Source organism: Molothrus ater, chromosome 6 (genome assembly GCF_012460135.2).
Source record: "Molothrus ater isolate BHLD 08-10-18 breed brown headed cowbird chromosome 6, BPBGC_Mater_1.1, whole genome shotgun sequence".
Lineage (NCBI taxonomy): Eukaryota > Metazoa > Chordata > Aves > Passeriformes > Icteridae > Molothrus > Molothrus ater.
This window is the reverse complement of record NC_050483.2, coordinates 21,736,446-21,761,471: the sequence shown is the minus strand read 5'-3', so window position 1 is coordinate 21,761,471 and position 25,026 is coordinate 21,736,446. Positions and strand designations below refer to the sequence as shown.

At 37.9% G+C, this 25,026-nt stretch overlaps 1 protein-coding gene across 1 annotated transcript in view; it reads right to left on the bottom strand.

Annotated features, from left to right (window-relative positions):
• The window catches only part of TTC17 (tetratricopeptide repeat domain 17), a 54,710-nt gene that overhangs the window by 8,513 nt on the left and 21,171 nt on the right, over window positions 1-25,026 (bottom strand). Inside the window, exons 13-19 of the mRNA XM_036384028.2 lie at window positions 24,223-24,397; window positions 23,652-23,729; window positions 21,288-21,512; window positions 18,932-19,118; window positions 2,601-2,771; window positions 1,995-2,245; window positions 1,275-1,440 (exon numbers count right to left, since the gene is read on the bottom strand). Coding sequence (XP_036239921.1) covers window positions 1,275-1,440; window positions 1,995-2,245; window positions 2,601-2,771; window positions 18,932-19,118; window positions 21,288-21,512; window positions 23,652-23,729; window positions 24,223-24,397 — 1,253 coding nt within the window. The remainder of the gene's footprint in view (window positions 1-1,274; window positions 1,441-1,994; window positions 2,246-2,600; window positions 2,772-18,931; window positions 19,119-21,287; window positions 21,513-23,651; window positions 23,730-24,222; window positions 24,398-25,026) is intronic.

Genomic DNA, 25,026 nt, shown 5'->3' with positions numbered 1-25,026 from the left:
AGCTCCCATCGCCACCACTGTGAACTATCCAATTGCAAGTTCCTACTGGCGTGAAGGGGAAAGGACATAAAGAGATATGGAAATGCTACAGACACAGTTCAGTAGTGTGGGAAGGAGTGAAACACAAAACAGATACCTTCATTCCTCTGTTCTACCAAGAACTCCCTAGGTGATCTTCAATTTGTTACTTAAATTTTGATGATTTAGCTCTTGCAAAGAGGATGCCAGCAGACCCTGCCTCACAGGAATGTTGGGAAGATTACAATTGAGGGATGTTATGTAATAAAGCCACAGAAGTAACTCAGAGGGAAAGAAGATATACATTGAGGAAAGGACAGGTGTGTACTACTCACAAATGACAGTCTATTTGCATGTATTCCTTCCCCCCCATTTAAATATTTAATTCAATAACCTACATTTTTCAGTTGCTAAAAAAGGAGGTTGTTAAAGATTTAATGTAAAAGCCTTCAAAATGTGAAATCACTTTCCAGGTCATCAAATTGTCAAGAACTAAGATGCACTGTAGAACTTTGCTTACACATCAGTCCCACAACATTAAGATTTCAGCTCCATTGAAAGGTAAGACAAGAAGTAAAGGGGTCAATTACTTGGGTTTTATTCTCTGGCACTATATTAACAGAGTACCCTCCAATTCCTCTTATTCAACTAGCAAAAACTCCATCTGCCTCTCAAAATCTCATCTGTGTTGGTGCAAAACCCTTCTCTTCCATGGCTACACTGTTTTGGAAGACAGTCTCTAAGTTTTCTCTTATAATATCACTGAGCAATTATAGCAGAACACTTGATTTTTATTTACTTAATTTTTATTAGACTAAGCTTTCAGCTCTTTCTCTTTGAGTTGTATGTCTTCTGCTTAGCCAGAAGTCTTATTCTGCATCCTGATAAACTAACTCCTCTGCTTATTAAGTTTATCAAAAGAGATCACCAAAGTCCCCTCTCTCTTTTACAACTTCTACTCACAATATCTACCTCTTTCATCCTCCACTCTCACCACCTCATCCCCCAGAAGTTTTGGAAATTAACCAGAAAGTTTTCATTCAACACAAAGTTAGGCTTCACTTCATCAAGAAGGTACTGATGGAAGAGATTTCTTGGTTTTCCATGTACTCATCTAGAAGGGGCATTTCACTATGTAGTTTTTGTGATGCTTATTTTCAGTAATAAACCAGTGTAACATAAAGGCTGCAAAGGAAATAAACCATAGTAATACAAAAGCTGCAAATGATTTGCTATCTCTAGAAGTTACAGGTTACCTATTGGTCCAGGAGAAGGTATCTTTGGTCCACTGATCTCTAGAGCAGTTTGGTAAAAGTTTTCATTTTCTGCATTAGTCCCTTCTTCCACATTTCTTCCAACTGGCTCCTGAAGATCCAAGCTTTCAACTTTTGGTTTCTTTAAGCGTTTGACCTGAAAAGTGATCTACCAAAAGAACAATATTAGCAAGGTTAACAGTAAGAAACACCATGACTGTTTTGCACTACTTGTTTTAGCCCAATGCACTACTTGTTTTAGCCCAAAGATGTTACAGATGAGACCTTTGTCTCTCTCTTTTCCTCCCCATCTCAACTCATTCTCAAAGCCTGCTCCCTTTCACTGCATCACACCATGCAAACCAAGTATGCAACTTCTGACCTCCAACACAAGAAAAAATAAATTTAACTGCTGAAGAACTGAAAGGCATTTTTCATAATACATTTTACTGGCAACACAATGACAAGAGGGATTCCTGTGTTTTCATGCTAACTAGAACTTTTAGTTAAAATATTTTTTTATTTTTAATTGTGATCAAGAAGTTGGTGATGGATTGAAACTACTTGTTCATTTCACACTGGCCATCAACGACTGCATCTTTTAGGCTCATAGGAGAAGTTCATAGATCTGTATCTCCCAGTACTAAATCCCTTGAACTGTTTTCATCTTTGCCTTGTCCACAACACTTAGTACAAGACTTAAGTAAACTAACTCAAACTTACCCATTCAGCTTCATCATCATCACCACAGTCCCCAAAACAGGAGCTAGCTAGTCCATCCTGAGATCCCTTCTTCAGGACCCGGATTCCCTGCAAGTCCATCCGACGACCTTTTACCTCCAGTGCCCCTTCAAAAGCTTCCTGAGGCCAAGAATTTTCAAACTCATCCACCAAAGCCAGCATCTCTTCAGACATCTGCTCATCTTCTAAACCCTCCACTCCTTCTGAACCATTGCTTTCTGCGGTGACTGTGTCTAAGAGGGAGTACCATAAAAAACTTAAAAAATTATTTTCCCTGTGCTTTCACAAATTGTACAAAAATAATCTTTTTTCTGTGACCTAATTTTTCCCCTTGCACAAGCCAAGTATCACTGACTACTCACTACACAAAGAGAGAACTAGACAATAATGCACATCTCCTCATCACAAATAAGCATCCCTGTTATGCTTGCAGAAGAATGGTGAAAAGAATGAAACTAGTTTATGGTTACTTACTACTTTATGGACAGAGAGGGGAAAACACAGCTTCTCAGTGGAAAACAGACAGCTCTTCTGAAAAATCTAGAAACAGTTTTATTGGCCAGAACTGATTTTGTAAGGCTGACTTACTTTCCAGTCTCAAGAAGGAGGAATCCCTTGCTGAACTCTGAGTAAGGATTTCTGGATCTTCTGTACCTCCTTCAGAGTGTCCTTCTGTCACTGCTGTAGCTGATTCATAGTGGTCATCAAAGTATTTCTCCTTGCCATAACTGCCATCTGGATTTTTCTCATGACAGTGGCCTGAAAGAGAGAAATTTAATGATATACCATGAGAGAAAGCTCCTCCTGGACACAAGTGCAGAAGCTGTATTGTGGAAGCTACCATCTTCTAGTTTTGTGTGGATTTTCTATGTTTTTAATCTATGGATTAAAACAGTAATTCTACAAAGTATGAAAGACTTCATTCAGTGATTAAAAACTGATCTGCCCACTGACAAGGGAGATAATGTAAAACAGTTACAGGAAACTATGCTATTAGGTACATGCTGTGAACTACTAATGCAAGAAAAATCAGCTACTTTTCAAAGGAAGGTTGCACAGGAAGTGAGAAATTACTGTGTGCTGGTACCCACTCCAACGAACACTCCCAAGACACGTTTTAGTGACAATACACCATATGAGGTGTTTGCCTGCCACATGAATTTTCACTTAAGAGACCACAGTGGTGACCATGCTTGAGGAAAGAGCCAAGGCAGACTGATCTGGGAATGCCAGGCTGACCTTCTACGCCAGCAACAGACAGCATGTTGGTACAACCAGCTCATGAAAGAGAAAGACAAAAGTTAAGAGCATTAATCTGTGCAAAAAATCAGAAGTTTATACAGCTTAAAATTAAACATCTATAATTTTGTGCTCAGGTTACAAGTTCACATTCCACCAAATGCAAAGATCCAGGAATAACATTGGAAAGAATCCAAACATAGAGTCAGTAATAAGCAGAAATAAAAAAGGGCACACTTGCAACAGTAGTCTTTGAGCATCCTTTAGTACCACCTAAGCATTTAGACACTTTAAAGGGTGACCACCTGCATCTTTGTAACAACAGTTTTGATAATAAGTACATTTTAACTACAAATCTCCAATTTTCTAATACTAATTACTTTCCACGGCCAGAGGTGCTTAGGGAATACTTCTAATGATGCCATTCTCACATGTGTGAGGCTGGGAACTGCCCTGAACCCCAAGGTGCAGCTATGATGCTGAGACACAGACATGTACACATCTACTGCTTTAAAACCCTTCCTTCCTTTATTTCAATCACTTGTGAGTGAAAACAGTATACGTGAACAAATGAATTAAGAAGCCCACAGCTGAATAAAAGCATTAGAGATTGTCAAGTACAGTCTCCATTCTACCCTCTCTGAGTGCAAATTGTATTTCTCCATGCATATGGGAAGCATTATTTTTTTCAACCAGAAGCATAAAATAACAAGAATGTGAATATAGTAGATCAGTGAGCCCTTTCTACTTCACACAATGATCCTATGGTACAAAGGAAAATTCCAGGTTTTACACCATCATCAGGCCAGTGTGATGAGAGGATGGCTCTAACTCTCACATAAGGGTAACTTGTTCCAGTGCTTCTCTGCAAAGTGAAACTACAGCTTTTAGCTCTCTGCTTCTCCACCTGGGAACACTCAGGTGTCACCTTTGGAGGAGAAACAAACCAGTATTTCCTCTGTGTGAGTGACCAAAATCAAACAAATTAAACTAGATTTATAATCTTTTGGGAAAACTATTTCTTGTCCTACCTCTTCTGTTGTATGTAAGAAAACAAACAATGTTATGAGTAAGTATATAAACCAGAAGTAGTTAACTTCATAAACTCTTCTAATATCTACCATCCACTTATACTCAACCTTTCCTACTCTATCAGTCATTGATTCTTTCTTCAGTCCCCTGCCCACCTCTCCCATTCTGCTAATAAAAACTAATCGGTTTCATATTAAAAAAAAAAAGAAAAAGATAAAACAATCACTTCAATATATGGAGAGCCTCACATTTAGTCATGACAAATGGTGCACACAGAACACTTAAGCTGTCCCCACCTGACATCAACCCAGCCTGATTTCAAGGCAAGTCAGGTGCTTAGAAATGTGATGGCCACAATTCCCTTGGCTGAAGATCCACTCATCATTAGTATAAAGAAAGAAGCAGAGGGGCTCAAACCTAGACAACTATTTTTAATTGAAATAAAAATGCCAAAAATGATTAAAACAGCTGGAAAGCACAAGCAGAAGGAAAAAAAATGATGGTACTTAAAATTCTACTTAACACCAACTCTGTTAACATTAATTTACAAACACTGACAGCTAAAAACAGGCTAGATGACTGTGCCGGCTTTCTTGGGATCTGAGAGCTGCTATATATAGAAACCTGAGTGACCTAATTTTTTCAAATTGCTGCTTTCAGTTATCTGATATTGCTGGAGACAAAAACACTAGTTGAAAAACCAATGGAAGTTGAAGATCTCTAGTGAGTGAACCATGAAGCTGGTGGTTCTGAAACACTGCAAGTCAGAACTGCACAGCTTCTGTCAGCCAGAAGCTTGAAACCCACCAGGAAGTCCAGTGGGGAAGAGTGTGAGACCAGCAAGGGAACAACACAGCCCCAAACTCCAGGCACAGTCTCTGTCTGTAGAACTTTGGCTGTATCACCGCAATACTTACAGCACCTCTGTCATGTGAAGGACAAAAGTGACCACTGACCTAAAAATGCCCAGCAATTTATTACTACTGTTTCATATATATTCTGGCTGTCTTAGTCTGCACATGTGAGTTTTAGGTGTAAACTCCTGACACAGTGATATTACAAAACTTGGAAGTCTAAAATTTCTACATTGTACTTGATAAGTTCAGCTTACTTCACCTTGAAAATTTACTAGAGAAGGATCACTTACTTGCTCATTTATTTTCTGAGAGCAGCTGTTGTCACTCTTCCCATTGCTTCTGTAGAGTTAAGAAAGCTCAGAGGGAAGAGGATCAGAGTCCACCTTACCTTATGTATTATGAGACCCAGCCACTAAATTCCAGACAGTGAAACAAAAATCAAACTGATGATACAAACAATTGTCTGGGCCTTTATTTAAGTGATGCAAATAACACAAACAGTCTGTACCAGGTTCATATAGAAATTGGCAGAAAAACCCACACAGTAGTTCCTAATTTACAAAGGAAATCTTCTGGAGAAAAAGCAAATACAAACTCTGTATTTGAGACTGAAGCCTTGAGACCTTGGAGATTAAAAGCAGAACACAGTATTGTTTATAAAAGGACTCTATTCCCATATTGTTATAACTTTTAATTTTTTTTGGCCAATGTGAACACACTTGTGCAGCACAAACCAAACTTTAAATATAGTAAAGATTTGCTAGATTATCCATCCCATTTAATATCAACCACCTTCATGATTTTCAGGACTCCTCTCAAATGTCCACTGAAGCTGTGGCAACTACTGCAGTTGGTAGGGCAGAAAAAACCCCAGAGAAAAAGTCAGACTCAAGTTCTTTAGGAATGAACTCTTAAGCTGAACTCCACCTAGCATAAGGAGGGAAGCACCCAGAGTGTTGACATCTGTCATAGGGAAGGAGAAATATTAGGAGGGAGAAGCGATGCAGTAACTGGAGGTTAAGAGTTGCTCCATCTATGAATGGGTAACAAATACTTATTCTGAACCATATTTAATGTTGCCCATTTCTCAGAAAAGTCACACCTGGAAACCATTATGAACTCTCCTCATTACATATGAACTTTTCTGGTGCTAGGTGTTGGTTTTTTTATTTTGTCTAAGAGCAAATTTCTGTCAATTTAGGTGATCCCAGATCAGACTGAAAGCCACTCACCTAAGGCAAGGAAAGAAACGTGGGAAGTGCAGAAAAGAGGAAAGATGAACAAACAACGCCCCCAGAGTATCACACAGAAGTGGTGCACCTTGAGTAAGTTCTTCAAAGTAATCAAACCTCACCATTAAATTAGGCACTGTTTGTTCTAAAAATGTAAATTAACTGCCACTGTAGCTGTTTGTTTCTTGTGGTATATCTGGTAGAGAGAATGAGGCCTCATTAAATATTTTCGCTATTAAATTCTTATATACCAACTAAAGATACACGATTTGGTGTCATCAATAGCCTTAGAAATAAAAAGTAAAATTATCTCCAAGTGTCTTTGGTCAGCACAAAATTTTTACTGACATTTAGCTCTTTGTCAGGGCAGAACCTGCAAAAAAAAAAAAAAAAAAGGCATTCCTAACTCCATCACCTATGTTCCAACATCCTAGGTTTATGAAACTTATTGGGTCCTAACTTCTAATGTTATACAGACTAGTTCCCTTAATTTTTTTTTGGTACATATTTAGAAATTACAGTGGCAGAATAATGCCTCAGAACTAAAACTCAAGTAATTTTAAATTTAGGTATTGTTTTTTTTCCCTACTGTTTGTAATAAACAGAGCTGCATTATCACCTGAATTATTACAAGAGTCAAGGACTGTTGCTGTAGTCAGTGACTTGCATTAGTTTAGGCAAAAATGCATGGTATCTGGAGATACGTGTCACTTAAATAATTTGCCTCTTTATGGGAAAACACAGCCAAGAGAGAATTGCACCTAATACAGATGTAAGTCAGCCTAATACCTGAGTTGTCAGAGTAGAGAACAAACTGAAACCAAGCTGCTAACAAAAGTTATTAACTCCATACTTATTTTTTATGAATGCTTAAAACTAGTATTCCCCACAGTGAAATTCAGTAAAGATAGGTCTTTTTTTTTCTTTCTACAGCAGGAATGACATATCACTGAGCTCAATGGAAATAAATTTCAATCCCTACATGCAGATGAACAGACTCATCTACAGACATCTCAGCAGCAGTGCCTCAGTAAGGAGTCTTCCCTTTACTTTTGCACTGCTCACACAGATGCAGAGACACATAAGTAAAAGGGGGTGGTGTATTAACACTTAACATATGAGAATGGACAATGATGCTGCTTAGAGGTCATGTGAAAAGTCTGGGTGTGCTCACCACCTGAGTGACATATATTTACAATTAGGCTAAAATATATTCATTACAGAAATTAAACTGAAACTCAGCACATTGTCCCCCATCACTTTTATAGAACCAGTCTTGTTCAGTGCTTTGTGTCACAGGCAGTATAATTTCCCAAGGTTTACAAAAATAATCTAGAATGAGAGAATTCACCTACCAGAACCTTTTGTGGATCTAGAACTATGGGGATCTCATTCATCAGCATTTGGGCTAAATGAGCACCCTAAGAACTGTCTTACTTTCTGCACCACAGTGACTTTGTTGATCAACAAGCCAGGCAGTGTCACAGGGAAGTGCTGTTTGGGAGACCATTCTCTAGACAACACAAAAACATGAACTTTGACTTTCCTGGCAACATTAACACTAGTGATTAACACACTGCATACTCTAATTACCCTGATCTTTCAAGGTGAACATGGCAATTTCCTAAAGATCTTCTGAGACATTAACAGCAACCATGTTATTCCAATCACATATAAACATATATTTGATTGCAAGGCATTTGCTAAGGGAAAAAAATCCAAGCCACTTATTTTGACATGAGTTTTAAAAGCAGTAGGATGAGCAGTAACTACAGGAGAGATCTATCTTTAGCAGCTCTTGCTGCTCTGCTCACCTTAATAATAAATTAACATGGTTTTATTTAGATTTTGCTCTAAAATTAATGCAGTCCTTTTCTTACTGTTTTAATGAAAAGAAACCACATGTTTGTACTTCAAAATGAATCCCATGATTGAGCTCTGAAAGCAGAAACTGCAGAACACTTAGAACTAGAGAGGATGCCATTAAAAACATTACACAAAGGTCACAGGCCCTAACTGCTGAACTGCACAACAGTGCTGCAATAAAACTCCAGAAGCAATACCAATGGAATTTGTTGCTTTCCACACACACAAGCATAAAAAAAAAACAACTACAAGAATATCCACTTAATTTTTAGTGAAAAATGATCACCATATGATAACAGCAGGTAAGTAAAAGAAGAAGAAAACTAGAAGTTTCAATTAAAATTAGCTGGCTGTGCAATACTGATCTGTGAATGTTTGCTAGGTCTGTATTTAGTTCAAGAGAAATACCCTAGATCTACCACACAATCACTGTGATTTCAGCCACGCACGACTCAGCTCCAGAACAGTAACACCAGGGGAGCTCCAGTGCCTTTTACAGTTGTAACACACTGGATAAACCACCAAAAAGATGTCTCTACTATCTACATATCATCATAGATTCTATTCTGGATAACAAAAGACAGATGGCAGTAAGTTCCCACTCTGATGAAGTTCAGTATCCATAAGGGTACTGGAAAAGAATGAGGAGTGTAATGCCCAAATTCTGAACTAAGCTTTTAATGTGTTTTCTCCCTACGCACAAACACTATTTGCTAATTTTTAGCTTTTTCCTTTAATATAAATCGTCCTTTGAAAAACCAGAATTTACAGGACAAAACCAAACATTTTCAAAGGACAGGACAAACTGCTGATTGAAAAAGTGAAGTATTGAAAACAAATAATGAAAAGCAAAATTAAGTTGACTTTCACAAATTCCTCCCTTTGATAGCCAGTGGTCCTTCTTCAAAGATGATGAGAGGTATGCTCATAAAGGAATAGCCAAAGAAAACACTGCATAAAAAAGCTTTCATTTGATGCATAGCAAAAAACAGGATGATAATTTATGCCATCAAAATTTAGAACAAAGCACACAAAATGAAGCATAGAGAAGTTATTTCTTTTTTATTATTTATTCCAACAACAGTTTTCCAGTTAAGAGGTTTATATGGTAAAACTGTTCTCACTTGTGGGAAGTTTTAAAATCTGATTTGTAGCAAAATAGCTGCTTCTAAATTGGTTAATTTATTTGTTTCATCACAGCAGTTCTGATTAAACCTTTCAAAACATATAAATGCCAACAATACATAACCAGATTTCCTGATCATATTGAGAGAAATATCTCACCACTGTGTAACAGACCAGTCCCTGACGAGCAGATACAAAAATTTTCCTCATGAAATATAAAGAAGTGATAAATAAAACGTGGGAAAAAATTAAAGAGAAAGATAAACCTATTTAAAATAGAACATAATGCAGTTTAATAAGGGACATGCTTACAAAACATCCTGAAGAATTCAGTAGGTTACTCTATAACAGAGTAGAAAATATCAATCTTCCTCCCAGCATCACAGAGGGGAAAATCAAAGAGACTGATTACCTACAGCCTTCTCTCTCCACCTACTAAAATAGGAACTTATTTTTTTCATGATGCACATGTATAAGCAGAAACTTACTCTATCATGCCAGGAATAGGGCATAAAACATAGAAACATCTAAACATCTATATGTAGACCACCCACCCCCCACCCCCTAAATCCAGTCAGTGAATAAAAGAAGACTGGAAAATGTCTCTTTCAGAGGACCCTGTTTCTATGTATACAGCAGAAAAGTAAGTAGCCCTCCAGTCTGAATTTCAGTCTGTGCCTCAAGGATAATGATTTTTTCTGCTTGTTTGTTTTGGGGAAAGAGAGAAAAAAAGCCAAGAGAAGTAAGCACATAAAAGCTCTGAAGACAAGGGCTTGTCCTCAGTGACTTCTCCCTGGGCTAGAATTTTTTACTGTAGGTAAGAAAATAGTTACCTATTAATTTCTTAACAATAAATACTCACCCAGTATTCCCAATATAAGGCTTGCTGTGAATATTAAATTACTACTATTTACATCCCTGTACAAAACACAATTCTGAAATCAGTTTATGATTAAGCAAAAGACAATTCTTAGTTTAAGTATCACTAGCATAAGCAAAGCCTACAGTGGCCTTTTTTTGAGCTTTCTAATCTTTCCTCTTTTCCACATATCTGTTATACTAGGCATCACATATTTTGTAGATCCTGCTAGATCCTAAGTATCTATGAACTCAGGTTTAAAAAGGACTTTAAGTACAATGGTAATATTCTACTGAGAAATGGCATCATACAGTTGAACTCTACAAGAGTTAGTAACTCCACCATGGGTTACTGTTAGCTGTTAGCTTCCCACTTCTATGAATGCATATGTCTTGATAACCACTTTTAAACAACATACCACAGGGACCTGATTACATGTTTTTTATTCAGAGAAACTATTTTGATAGGCTGTATTTATGTTTATCTGTATATCTCTTCATTAGGTTACACTGTTCAGCAGGAACAGATTCATAGTCAGAGTTGATCCATGACAATTTATAGATTTGTTTGGAATAGATATTCATGCAACTGCTCCTCCTAACTGGACACCAAGGCAGAGCTACTGGCACACCCAAACAGAAACCAGTGTTAACTGCCAGGTAGGCCTGTCCCTTACTAATATAAGAGTGCTTTTAAGTGCTTGGCAGTTTGCCTGACAGGGCACATTCTACACAAATCCATTAAAAAGCAGAACTGTTCTGTAAACAGGATAAAAAAATTCCTGGTTTGATGGTTCTGATGATCAAGATTAGCCTTAAGTAAGGAATACCTGCAGAAGGTTATGTTGGACAAGAATACTGCCAACCACTCTAGATTAGAATTCAACAAGAAAACACTCTCCTCACACCGCCAGAACAGTACAAAACCATAGAATAGTTATCGCAGAAAGACTAAAAATTTTTGCAAGAATGTCCTTTCTCCTCAAAATGGTTACAACATTCAAGAAGCTTCAATTTCTTCCTCTAGGGAAATGCTGAACTGTCCTAGTTTCAGTCTCTAGTAGCCAGAACAGATGATGGATTTAAAGCTTTGAGGACAGTCAAAGCACAACACAAACTCACATGAACCAGGCAACCAACCTTAAAAGGAAAAAACAAATCAATAAAGCAGACAGATCAGGGGTAGTTAAGTGCCTGGCACTCCATGGCTCAGCGTGCAGAGCTCATTTTAATCTGAGCACATGGCATTGCATGCTGCTTCCAGACAACCTCCACATGACTCATTACAGGCTGAGGCCACACATCACCACTTTACAAGTTCTCAGATTTAGGCCAAGTGAATACAGCCTTCAAGGTCTCGCCAGCTGCTAATGACACTAAACTACACATTGTCACTTTCCCATATGTGGTTCTTTTCTCTTCTAAACATGCTTTAACCAACTCACTAATTCAGTGCATACAGCTCAACTATAAACATGTTTGTGAAACCACATCTCCCTGCAGATGTAGCTGGGGAATTACTATTCCTCCTAAAAAGCTGCTGAACATATGCAGTTGTTGGAACTCTTTAAATAGGTGCAGCTCTAGGCGGTGCATCCAGTTAAGGTTCAGTAAGAAATTTTAGCAGCAACACATAAGTAACTGCCACTGGCAAAGAAAGTCTCTCAGAGAGGAAGACACAGCCACAAATTTCTCATTTTCTCTATATTCTTGTCATGGAAAAGCACCACACACACTGCAGAGAAATGGTAACATATCTGATAACTGAAGGTATCAGCTTTTGAAAACTTAGTTGGAGAGGGAATCTTTTCCCTTTGAGCAATGCCTGATGTTTCTCCTCCTCCTACATGAACGTGTAGCTATTGCTCAAGTAAAGGAAAGATCCAGGTAACATGAAGAAAAGTCTTTTGTACTGTAAAGGCAGATAAAAATGGGAAATGTCATATTATATTTAATACTGTACTGCTTTTTCTTCATACTGAATGGTTTTGCATCAGTAAACTCTCACTGAATTCTCCTACAGTTCTAAATTCCCTTCCACAGTGCAATTCTCATTCCCTCAGTTACTACAGCAGCTGAGGCCATAATTTTCTCCTCTCTCCTCTGCTAGCCAATGGCCTTCTGATCTTGGGAAAAGACAGAATGGATACAGAACACTAAATATTGCAGGTGTACCATTCTTAACAGAGCATGATGCAAAGTGAGACTGATGACTGCTGGGAGAAGCTGTGAGGTACACTGCCATGCAGGAAAGAAGCAGGCCATGTGTGTAGGATAGCAAGGCATCCTCTGCATGATGAAAGAAGCTGCAGAACAAACTCAATCATTAGCATATTTAACCCGTGCAAAAGAGAATGACATTTGAACAACACGGAAATACTTAAGGAATCATGCATTGTTTACAGAAACCTTTAAGATTCTCAATGGCTTTCCAGCAAGCAGCAGCTTGGAAGCAATGTGCACAAGCAATGGGTGCACAGCCTTGGGGTACTGGTGTAGCTAAAAATACCATGTTTAACATAGTACCACAATCTTTCATTTTTCAATTTAAGAATCCCTTCTATACATCCTTTCTATAGTTTTGAAAAGAAAAATACATGGAAAGAGAAGACAGGTTTCAATGAGCTTGGCACAGCAGTATTAGGGTAAAGTCATTCACCTTCAACTTCCTTCAGCCACTCAAGAGACATGAAATGAAGACTTTTCAGGGAAAAGTATGATTTATAAATCAGGCTCCAAGGAGTGAAAAGTACCAAGAAGCCTGCATCTGGTCAACTATCTTCAAGATCACGTCAATATTCTTAATATTCTAATACTGCTGCAAAAGTGGACTGTGGGAACTGCTTCTTCCCTTATTGGGCTAGTGGTGCAGAAACAGTTGCACAAACCCAAAATAACTCCATCACATTATTCACACAGAGCACATTCTCACGTGGATTTCTCCAAGATCTTCCACTCAGAAGCACATCTGACATTTCCCAACACCCTCACTCCCCAGGGATGTTGGATTCCACCAGGACAAAGAGCAGCCATCATTCTCCATATCACCCACCTGCCTGTATTCTGCAAGATGTTTTCACTCTACACAAGTACAATTTAATCTCCTCTTACTCCTTTATCACTAAAGAGCCCAAATATGGTGACCTAGAGTCCACCTGATCTTTCAGATGGACAGTCACTGTACAATCCTCAATGACAGAGATGCTTGGCTGCCAGAGGGAACAAGAATCCAGCTTGATTTTCAGATTCCAGGTGGAACTTGCAGGGTGAACAACAGGCACGTGGGTGCACTCCTGTGCGTGTATGGGGCACCAATGAACAACTGAGTATTTAACTTCAAAGGATAACAATGATCTTAGAACAGCCACTGTTTCACACAGAACCCACTTTCTCCATGCTACTGCTACATGACCAAAGCAAATTATTGCCCTGATGTGTTTCTGAGAGCTCTGACAAGCTGTTCATGTGCTTCATAGAATTCTGCTTGTTGTTTAAATACCCCACTGGTGTTGACTCTTCTGTTCATACAGATGAACTTTATCATAAGGCGAGAGAGCAACAGAGAAACAAATCGTCACCCAAAGATCCCACCCCTTTTGCAAACTCTAAGATAAGTAAGAGTAAATGCAGTATTCTCAATAAGGTTCAGGAGCACTCATGAATTTTGCCTTCTAATATGCAAATCAAGGTGAGGAAAAGCTGAATTTTAAACATACAGAAGTGGTCCAAGAGTGAACACCTTAGGGGATGTTTATTCTGTTAACATTAATGTAACACCATTAACACTGTAAATGATAATCATTCCTTGGACAAACAAGATACAGCAGCTGGAGAAGGAGGAAACTACTTTTACAATAAAAATGCCTAATGGGACCTCATTCTATAGGAAATGGAACAAAAATGCAGCTGTTGCTGGGACTATCAAGTCAGTCATAACTAGTAGGGAATAACTAAGTGAAAGGTGCATTTTAAAATGCAAAGTATTTCACATTCCTGTGTCTTAACATACTATTGAAAAGAAAATGATGTTATACCTTTGCTTAATGTTTGTGTATCCCCAATCACTAGAGGGACCTGAGTTGATTGCAGTTGTCAAACTAGTGTCAGATGCTTGCTTAAACTGGGATGTTGATTTAAGGAAGTTATTTAATCTGTCATAAGCTTACTATTAGAGTTTCAAGTAGAGATTCTCCTTTGAGGTCAACCTCTCCCCTTCAGGTCAATTTGCTTAAAGGTATAAGCTTATTAACTTTAACTTACTTTAACTTGTAAGAACCTAAGTGCTGAGGGATAAAGGGAAATCCACATACATATAAGCTGAAGCACCTTTTCCATGTTTTATTTTAAGGGGAAATAGACAGAATAAACCAGGAGTTTTGATTTCATGTGGCACGGAGTATTGGTACCACAAGAGGGCACTAAAGCCACGCCTAAAGCGGATCCCCATTACAGAACTCGCTCTGAGGAAGAAGGATGAACTGCTCTCACATACACTCCCTCTACACACAGGGACTCAGGTTTCTCGGTGGCATACACATACATTCATTATGAACTCACACTCCCTCGACTTTGCAAAGAGCAGCACAAAGCCTTTTGTAAAAGCACTATCCTGCCAAGGATGAAAGACAGTAAGACTTGAACTTGAAGCTTGAAACAAGTTACGTTTCATGTTTTGAATAGCATCAGTCTATTAATAAGATTTTGAATTTTGGTCTTGTCTGAAAGAATGTGAAGTGCATGAGCTCACAAACAAATGGAACTGTGAGAGAGAGATAGATGCTTAGTCTGATAAAAATATTTTGAGTACAAATGACTTCTGTTTGCCCAGGCAACAATTCTGTTTACACACAGAAAAAAAAGTCTTATTCAACAGCAACTAACAAATCAGTATGTTTCAATGGCCAGCTGACCATCACACTAAAAATATGGTTCTCATATTCTGTAATCTTTGTAATAAGGCTTGGCAACATCTAAATGTTTACATCAGCCAGTGAACTGCCACAGGAACAATCCCACAGCTGGATAGTCTCTACAGACCTTAATACCTGATAAAAGCCACATGCAATATTTTAAGCCATAAAGGGTGGAAGACAAATCTCAGCAATGCGTCACTTAGCACCAGACAAAAATGATGCTGGCTTTCTCTGCTGGCTTAATAAGCAGCCCAAATATTTCATTTCTGCACCTTTGAGAGTGTCCCTGTTTTTCACATTAAGCTTTTTACACTTGTTAACACACATCTCTTGGTCTCCTGCTACCTGTGTGTCAGACATGGGTGCTGAAGTTATCTGTCAAGCAACATGAAGTTTCTTAACCTGCCTCACAAACTGACCCACCAGTAACCTAACAGCTGTTGTGGCAGCACCCTTAACACTGCCAAGTCACCTCTAGAAGGATCACCACAGGATAATGCTGGAAAAACGAAGTCTTCCAACTGTTTTCTCAGTTATTTGGGAATAAGGCACTGTGTGGGTTCTTGCTGTATATATCATCTATATTAGATACAACTGCCTGAACTCATACATGTCACAGGTGACAGCGTTGGAAAAACATTGGACACTTCTCACACATCCTCCATAAAACACCCCACCAAAAAGCTCTGCAGTTTTGGAAGTTCTTCTACAATGAAAAAAAAACATTTATATAAACTTGAATACAGAAGGTAAAAGTTAAATAGAAAAGTGTTGGTCTGAGATTTTTAATTCTTGGGTTTGAAATATAAATTATCTATATCAGAAGTAAGTTACTAAAAAACAGTACCAGGCAGCAGTACAGACAGGAAAATATAAGCAAGCATCCAAAAACTCAGCGTTAGTCTGTCACACTTCCAACGTCCTGGGCTAACAGCAAACGTCCCAACATGCTTGAGGAAATGCCTATTTCACTTATTTGAAATAAACACCAAGCACATACTGTAATCAAAAATCAGGCCATGAATTCAGATTTTTGATCCCATATTCCATCTCATGCTAGCATATAATTCCAACTGACCATTTGCTGGATTCTGCCAATGGCTCACGGCAGCAGAGCAAGGAATTCCATGTCTCGCTACTCAGTTCAGTTTTCATGAACAGAGGCTTTTGACAGGCGAAGCAAAAACACAGCTATCACATGGGCCTACAACCCAAAGCACAGGAAGCCTACTGCTGTTACTTTCAGAAATACTGAAGGAATGCTCATCAAAACAAGATATTAAACCAGAGAAACATCTCACATTCCAAATTCTTGGTACATTTTTCAGTAGAAGATATCGATCTCAAAGGATACAAATACTTTATGGCATGCCATCAAGTGAATAATAACAATCTCTTTTCAACTGTTTTCCTTGGACTGAAGGAGCACTAGAAAACTCCCAAAGTTTCAGGATACTTTTAAGAGCAAAATATGATTTCTGAGTACACATTCTTGAAATCATTCTGGTTTTGGAGACTTTACCTCACTTTCATATAGCCTGTCAAGGTTTCTCTTGAGTCAGTTGAAGTTTACAGTGGGGGAAAAATATTTACCCAAGCCATATGCAAATAAGATAGGTAAATCTACTTTTCATTTTTTAAATTTTGAGTTTGGACTTAAACCACAAATCATCATCAAGGCTGAATTAACCAATATGTTTATCTTACATTCTGCTCAAGAATGCACAAAGAAATTTATGCTATTTGTCAGCTTTATATTTTCAGGTTTCTTGCACTAAACCAAAAGATGACCTAAAAGATCTAATAAATAAAAATAAAAAATAAATATTAAGAAAAGTCCTAGAAAAAGGCAAATAATATAAATACAGAGTAAAATACTTAAATAACGGAATAGTGAAATTTAATGACTACATTAACATGCTAAGGCATATTCTACTCCTTGTTGATTTAGCAGCTTCACAAATTCCTTATTGACCAAATCCCAGCTCCAATGTACCAGATAAATATATTCAGGCTCACTTTCCTAACCAGTGGCCAAGCAGGCAATAAAAGGCAAGATAACACTTTTCTCTTAAGCACTTTTGAGATGGGTTTTCCCTCGCATTCAAGAAACACAAATGTCCTAAACAGTATATGCTGTAACAGCTGACCTCAGAATGAACACCCTGGATCAGGAACCAATGCAAGTAGAAGCCAAAAATCAACCAAACTACATTATGCCAAGTTGAAGGAAGAAAAGCATATTAAACAAAAGATGTCAAAGATAACTTTGGAGTTCAGATACAACCACTGCATGTTTCTGTTTAAGTTCTGTGAATATACTTTTAAATTGCTTTCTGCTTAACTTCAAGACAGAGTAGCTATGACTAAAGTTTGACTGGAATAACTTTAACATTGTGAGTTTTTAAAAGACCTTAATTAGCAGTAAACAAACACTGTTTTGTTTTTCTTTTTAGAAGAATGTGTCTCTTGTGATGAAATGTGCAAGTTCTATTACTCCTTACAGTATCTCCTAGGATTTTTTTTAAGGGTAATCTGAAATTAAGAGATTCATTGTCAGGTGCCAGCATAGGAGTTGACATTGTGGATATCAGCACGAGATCCATCAGCTGGGCTGCTACACCATTCACTGCAGCCCACACAGCCAAACAGCACTCAATTCTCTGCACAGCTGATGGGCTCTCAATCACAGCAAAGTGCACAGGGACATAAAAAGTACTATTATTTTAATGGCACAGTCCTGGAATTTCACCTACGATAGCATCATCCATATTGTACCAGGAGATAGGATGGCCTCAGTCTGTGTTTAGACAGCACAACTCTAGATGCTAAATCAGAGGAGGCTTCTCCATGCCTCTCCACTGGAGAGAGAATTTTAAAAAACCCTCAGGGGAAGTCCCAGGAATGCTAAAAATCACAAGCATTTCTCTGGTGAGGTTTACTCTGAAAATAAAGAAAATATTAGACGGAGAGGTACCTTAGTAACAACTTGAGACAAAAGGGATTAGAAAATATATTAATAAATCATCTTCAAGGATGCTCATGAGTGTCACATTGGCCATATTCAAGTACAGACAAAGTACTGAAAATATTCAGTAGGATTGAATAAAATGAAAGAATACACCTCCAAAAATTATTATTTTTTAAAAATATAAGTAGTCATTAATGACAATAAATAATTCAGTTGAAAATATTTACAAGTTTTTTTGGGGGAGAGATTGGATTCTAGTTCATTCTTACAGATTTTTGGAGTGTTAAGAGCAATGATCTTGGCCTCATACAAATAATAAAATGCTGACACAAGACAGTCTATTCCTTGAAGACTGAACTCTAGAAAATGACAACCAAAGTACCGAACACACTGAAAGGATATGAATCCAAACTAAATTGCCCTTCATCAAATTCTCCAGCTTTAAGGAAACAAATCCAGCTGACTGTAAAACCTGAAGGGATGTACAAAGGGGCTGCCTAGAAGTAGATGTGCCCTTTCATAAATACTGAATCCAGCATTCCTTGTTAACCAGTAAGAGATATTGGTGGTGCTGTTAAGGTATTACTGACAGTCAGGAAGTAATTTGCACTCAGTGGAAGCCCTCTAGATATTCAAGAAGTCATCCTCAAGCAATTATTTGATGGACTGTAACTTTTCCATTAAAAGCAACGTCTCAACCGTGATCCTTAAAGGTAGAAAGCACTGTGAAGCAGAAGGGTGGAAACTTGGGGAAAAATAAAATCTCCAACACCCAAGGCAAACAGACATTATTTCACTTGTGGTCCACCTTTCAGCAGTTGCTTACCACTGCACACAGAAGAGGTGATGTTGTAGAGGAAAGGATAAAACTGCAGACAGCGGATCATCTTCAGGCTGCTTTCACACTCCAAGCACTTGGCTGTCAAATCCAGTGCATGTCTGAAGGCCTGCAGTGCTCCACTGATGTTGTTCTGAGCCAGGTATGCATTTCCTAGGCTCAGAAAAGTCAGGGGCTGTGAACACAAAAGCAATACACTGCAGCATAAGTATGTTCACTGTTTTAAGATTGAAGCCGACTAGGAAATACCCTTGTCAAGTCACATCCTCATAAATTTGGTGGGAAAGAATTTAGAAAACTTCCTAAACAGGCACTGCCTATTCTTACAATGGAAAACTAACAGACTGATGCATTGGTGGTAACCAAAAGCTGATTTGCCACAGGGTTGTGTTAAGAGTTCCATATTTCCACAACAAAAACCAGCTGTTAAATACACACAGACTGAAATGAAGCTTGAAGTACTTACTTACTAACCATCAGAAACATAATGCTTACTGCAGAGTATGCCACAGGACTAAACTGAAATGTGCAAAGGCAATTTAGAATCATTAAAAGTCCACAAAAAAAATAAAATGTCACTAGTGTTCTAGCAGGACACAGATGCATTGCATTTGCCAAGAGTGTTCAGATTTACCTCAGAAAAGCCAGGTTACCGGAAACACCAATGTCGCACTAGCCCAGGGGTACGCATTTATGCCTTTCCATTCTTTGTAAAACAATATTTTTGTCTACTGCTTTTGGCTACTATCTCTAAAATATGTATTTCTTTGAAAAGTAAAGATTATAAACACCTTTTTCACTGGGTAGAAGTCAACACTTTATTACAGGCACAGAGTAAAGCATTACTTTTATTGGTTGACTGAAAAGTCTTTCACTTGGTCAAAGTAATTTGCCTGCAATTACCAATACGCTGCTAGAATAAAGACTAGAGTATTATAATTTAAGCAGTCATTTTTCCCACTGAAACAGTTTTTACATTCATTATCTAAAAATGTGAAGACTGAGCAGTAGCTAAAGATTTTTCCAACTCAGCTTGCATTACTAAACAGTATTCAGAAAACTGTGCAAGCTGAGCAACAGGATTTTTTTTCTTTTTAAGAGCTTTTGTTGATGGAGCACATCTTTTATTCCCAGTAGCTGTAATTAATTTTAACTTGCATTTACTTTCCATTATATTCCAGGAAATACCATTGAAGTGCAATGCCTCCTGCTAGTTTTTCTGGTACAATAGGTATTACAGGACTGAGTACACCTGAAAAAAACACGAGCAGGCATTACTGTAACGAGGTAGCATTTACAACTACTTTTGAAGAAAAGCCCTACTCACACAGCATGATCCTGAGGATTCCTAGGTTCCTCCCCTCCAAGCCTGTGTTTTCATATGTTCTTCTTAAGGCACATCAATCAAGCATAGTTGTTTCTGTAGTTCCTTTTTGCACTCTTACCTGCCACCCAAATGGACTACATTCCTTTCCAACACTTGAAATTTTGTTTCTGAATGCTACACTGAACAAACTTACTCTGTTTTTAGCTTTTTTATGTGCTAGGTGACTGATGGCCTGGCAGGTTTAAATGCTGTTAATCTAACTAGAGAGCTAGAAGCACAGGAAAGAAGTCACTTAACTTCTTACTGAAGTGTCTGTGATGCAAGACCAAAATTACCTGCTAGAAAAAAGATGTTCCCTGCTATGCCATTCCCTCCCCCGTTCTTTTCACAACTGTTCTGGCCAGTCCAGTAATTCAAGCAGTTTCTGAATAATACAGAAACTGCCTATATGACATAGGTGACAACCTACAGAATGTTTATCATGTTACTGTTCAGAAATACAAAACCTGGTTTGAATCTATGGCTGGAAGTAAAGCCACCAAACACCTAGAACACATTTTCCTTTATGTAGATAGACAAAAGCTAGGGACAAATAAAACTGTACAGACAAAAATCAAGTGTCGCAGAAAGATGTCTATAAAGATCTTGGTGGCATACACACTACTTTAAGGGTTTTAAGAATCAAGATACAATGCTGACAACTTGACAGATCTCTGTTTTAGGTTAAAATCTCGCCAAACACCAAGATTAGATTCTTTGGAGGTACTGCTGATAATATAGGTTTTGGGAGGCTAGAAGTCTGTCACTGATGTACAAGAACTTCTCTAGATGTTTATACTCTCAACAATCAGCATCTCCCCTGGTGCAGTCAGGAATTTATATGGAAATTAACATCCATTGCAAATTACCAGCTGGAAGATGAACTGCATGCGCACGTAAACACAAGTAACATGTACTTAAAAACAATGAATGAAAACATATTCACTGCTGGGCAAACACAAAACCCCATTATCTTACCTCAGAGGCATTGATGGCCAAAGCCTTCAGCAGGAGCCTGCTGGCATCCGAATGAAGACCATAATGAAACAAGAGGTTAGCAAGGTTGACCAGAGGGATGTCCTGATACTCATGTGGAGCCAAATTATATGCTTTTTGCAAACAGGTGATAGCAAAGGTGCTATTTCCAACTGCACGCCAGTACAATCCAGCTTCATTAAGCACAAGCCACAGAGGATCTTCTGGCTATAGGAGAGTCAGGGAAAAGGATAAAAACACCCACAAAGAGGTGTCTCAGGAAGACAGAAATACCTGCTCTTTAATAATAAGCAAACAGAACTCACTCTTGCATACTACATTGTTAAATTGATACAAATTAGACTTTGCTCTAACTATTAGTAGATTATTCAATCTGCTCCATTCTACTCAAATGGACGTGATTTACAGGCTGAACTGCAATTTAGTAGCAGCTGCTCACACTCTACTCATATGAATGCTTTGTATCATGACCAAAAAATCCTTTAAAATGTACAAGCGATAATGGTTAGTTCATTATAGGAAGCAATGCTTGAGGGCCACTGCAGAGTCTTAAAATTATATAAACACAGATCGGTGTAAAATGCTAGAACTTGAAAGTCAGGCAGATGTGCTTCCAGGTCTTCTGTCTAACATTACCTTTCCCTGTCAATTTAAGGTTTCAGAGTTGCTTTTTCTTAGATTTAGTTATGTATTTGTCTTATTAAAGTTGACAACTGGCATGCATTAGATACTGTTTAAAGATTGTAAAATAGTAAGCAGTAAGTGAGAGCAGATGAAAGAATGGAGGAAGTGTCAAATACACCTTGAATGTTCCTTCCTCCTCTTTAACCTGTAACAGCAAAAAGAAGCACTCAACCTAGAGGAGAAATATCAGAATTCAAAAATTCTGACAGGTTGACAGAGGTAGGCAAAACATCCACTTTTAGATGCACTTTGAAATTATTTAGAAGCATGTTCTAGTTTTTAATATTTTCATCATTCTGTATTACCCAATTCTACAAAACATTTACAGCATAAAACCAATGCCTGAAATGGATGTTCAGTTCTACCTACGTGTCTGAAGCCCAAATGCATGCTTGAGTAGGAAACATACAGCAAGGATTAAGGAAGCAAAACAGTGATACTATGTTGAGTTAGTAAGAACATTTTTGTTCCAGGTTTTAAAAAACCCCTCCCACAGAAGGGTTCTAACTATGGTTCTAGATGAACTGAAAGATATCAATATGATACAATATTCATCGTTTGGAGTACCTTACCTAACCTGTGATTTCAAGATTATTAATGATCCCTGTTTTGCAATGCACATTGTTCTTCATTCCAAACTCCTCATGTTCTTCATTCCAAACTCCTCATTGAATTACTCTTCATTCACAGGTCTCACTGATCTCCCTGAACTAAATTCTCAGCAAGTTATCAGCATTTTGTCTTTCCCAATACAAAGATACTAACTCTGGCATTCCTGCTCTAAGTAGTTTATCATTAGCAGAACAGGTAAAACACTAGACTGCTCCTACATCAGCAGGCAGAAAAATTCAGGCTTTTAGCATGACAGCAACAGAATACTACAGTGAAAACCAAAATACTCATGCATGGCACAGTAAGATATTAGACATGTATAGAACTCTTCTGAACAACACAATAATAGGAATCAACTCCTACTGCTCATTTCTTCTCCTGGTTAAGACAGATGCACATAGTAAATGGTACTGATTTTAGACTAGAAAAGTATCTACATATAATACCTTGACACAACTTCTACAAGAAAGTTAAACTGAGAAGTATCAGCTTGACATGTCAAAAAGAGTCAACGTCTCTCTCAATGCTTCCTGTCACTTGACTCTCAAAGGCCCCACGCAAGATGGAGGTGGCATTCCACAGGCTTCTATACAGAGGTACATTCTTTGCGCCCCAGAGTGCTAATTATCCTGACAGAAGATTGACAGAGGGTTGGTTTCCTTGGAGGGAGAGTAGGGGGAAAAGCAGGGTAGTGGGAAGGAGGGGGAAGAGCACAAGGAAGGCATGCAGGAAGGGGTGGCAGACGGAGGAGTAGCTTCAATCTACTACTCCCAGTTAAGCAAATGGCTGCCAGAATTAGCTAATATATTGCTGCTCCATATCCTTACAACAAGAACAAGCAACTACAGGGCTGTTTGGTCCACATTAAGCTAAATTAGATACTTCTCTATGTATTTCTGCTTTGTAAACATGGCTTTTAAAGTTACTTTCATTTCAGTTACAGAGGCAGCAAATAAACTCCTTTCTAGTGTGTCACTGACTACTTCAGAAGTATAAAAACAAATCTCAAGCAAGAATTCTGAATTCATCTCATGTGACAGATGGACATACCTTTTTCATGGCATGATCTAGAAACACTCCTATCTTTGCCAGTGTAATAGTTTCATTGTTGATACGAGAATGCAAAACCTGAAAGACAAAGATTTGTTTTTCTCCAAACTACTGAATAAATTTTACAGTCAAGATCTACAAGGGCCATTCAACACTTGCTTCCTTAAATCTTCTCTTCAGCAAAGGGAAGATAAATATATTGTACTAAGAAGAGGATGTGAACACTTAACACAAAGCAACCAATCTCCAGAATGCACTATGAAGTTACCAGCTCGGTAGAATGCAGTAGCTCTTGGAATTAATCGTATCAAGTGACTGTTAGATTTAAAAGAAAGATGTGATTTCAAAGAGTAAATTAAATTTCCCATTTTGTGTGCTTTTGGTCAGCATCTGAAAGAAGCCAGACAAGTTAACCCTTTCTCCAATACTATTAGAAAGAATTTGCCCACATTTTTCAGAAGTACTGATTACCTTGAAATATCAAAGTCTTTTATGATCTGAATAACATTTTTAAGGCAATAAAAAGAAGGATTTTAAACCAGAAGAGAACCAACAAGAAAACATCTCTTACCTGTCTTGCTTGATTGTCTGGCATCCTGAATTTCAAATCTAGATTAGTGTCTAGTTCCTTCACCAGTATGTTTAGAGATTCATTATTACGAGCATCAGTAATGGAAGAACAATCTGGTGCCTGTGCTTCTCCATGCTCAACAGTATCTCCTGGAATATTCAGTATTGGCTGGATTCTAGCAATAAGGAGAAACAAGACAAATTAACAGCATGTGCTGCATGCCATCATGTAGAAATACATGAATCTGCTAAGCCTTGTACTGCAGACTCCTATGAGACATGAGCTGCAAACATGAAGAACTCAAGGACCACCCTTCCCTTGAAAAGTGATTTACAAGGTCTTTACTTTCCATTTTTAAGCACAGAATAATGTGCTTATAACAAGAGCAATGAACAGTGCAGTGGAGATAACAGAAGGGTCTCATATTATGCTAATAAGGATTCTATGAAGTTTAGGACGAAACAGATATGTGATAAAAAAAAAAGTTGAATTTTTTACACTAGAACTTGATTTCAAAAATATCAAGAGGTAGCCAAATTATGTATAAATAACATTCCAAGATGGAAACTGCTTTTCTCCAAAGGAAGTTGCTGGATGTTTTTAGATGGGAACCTTTAACACAAGCTCAATACTAGTATTGTAATGACTAGGTAGAACAAAACAGCCTTTTTACTACCACTGTCATAATTTAAGTGATTAGGGTATTACAACACTGTATTGATCTATGTAAGTTAGCTACTGCAACACAGACACATTTATTTTATCCTATATAATAATAAGTATTACTGACTCTTCCATGACTAA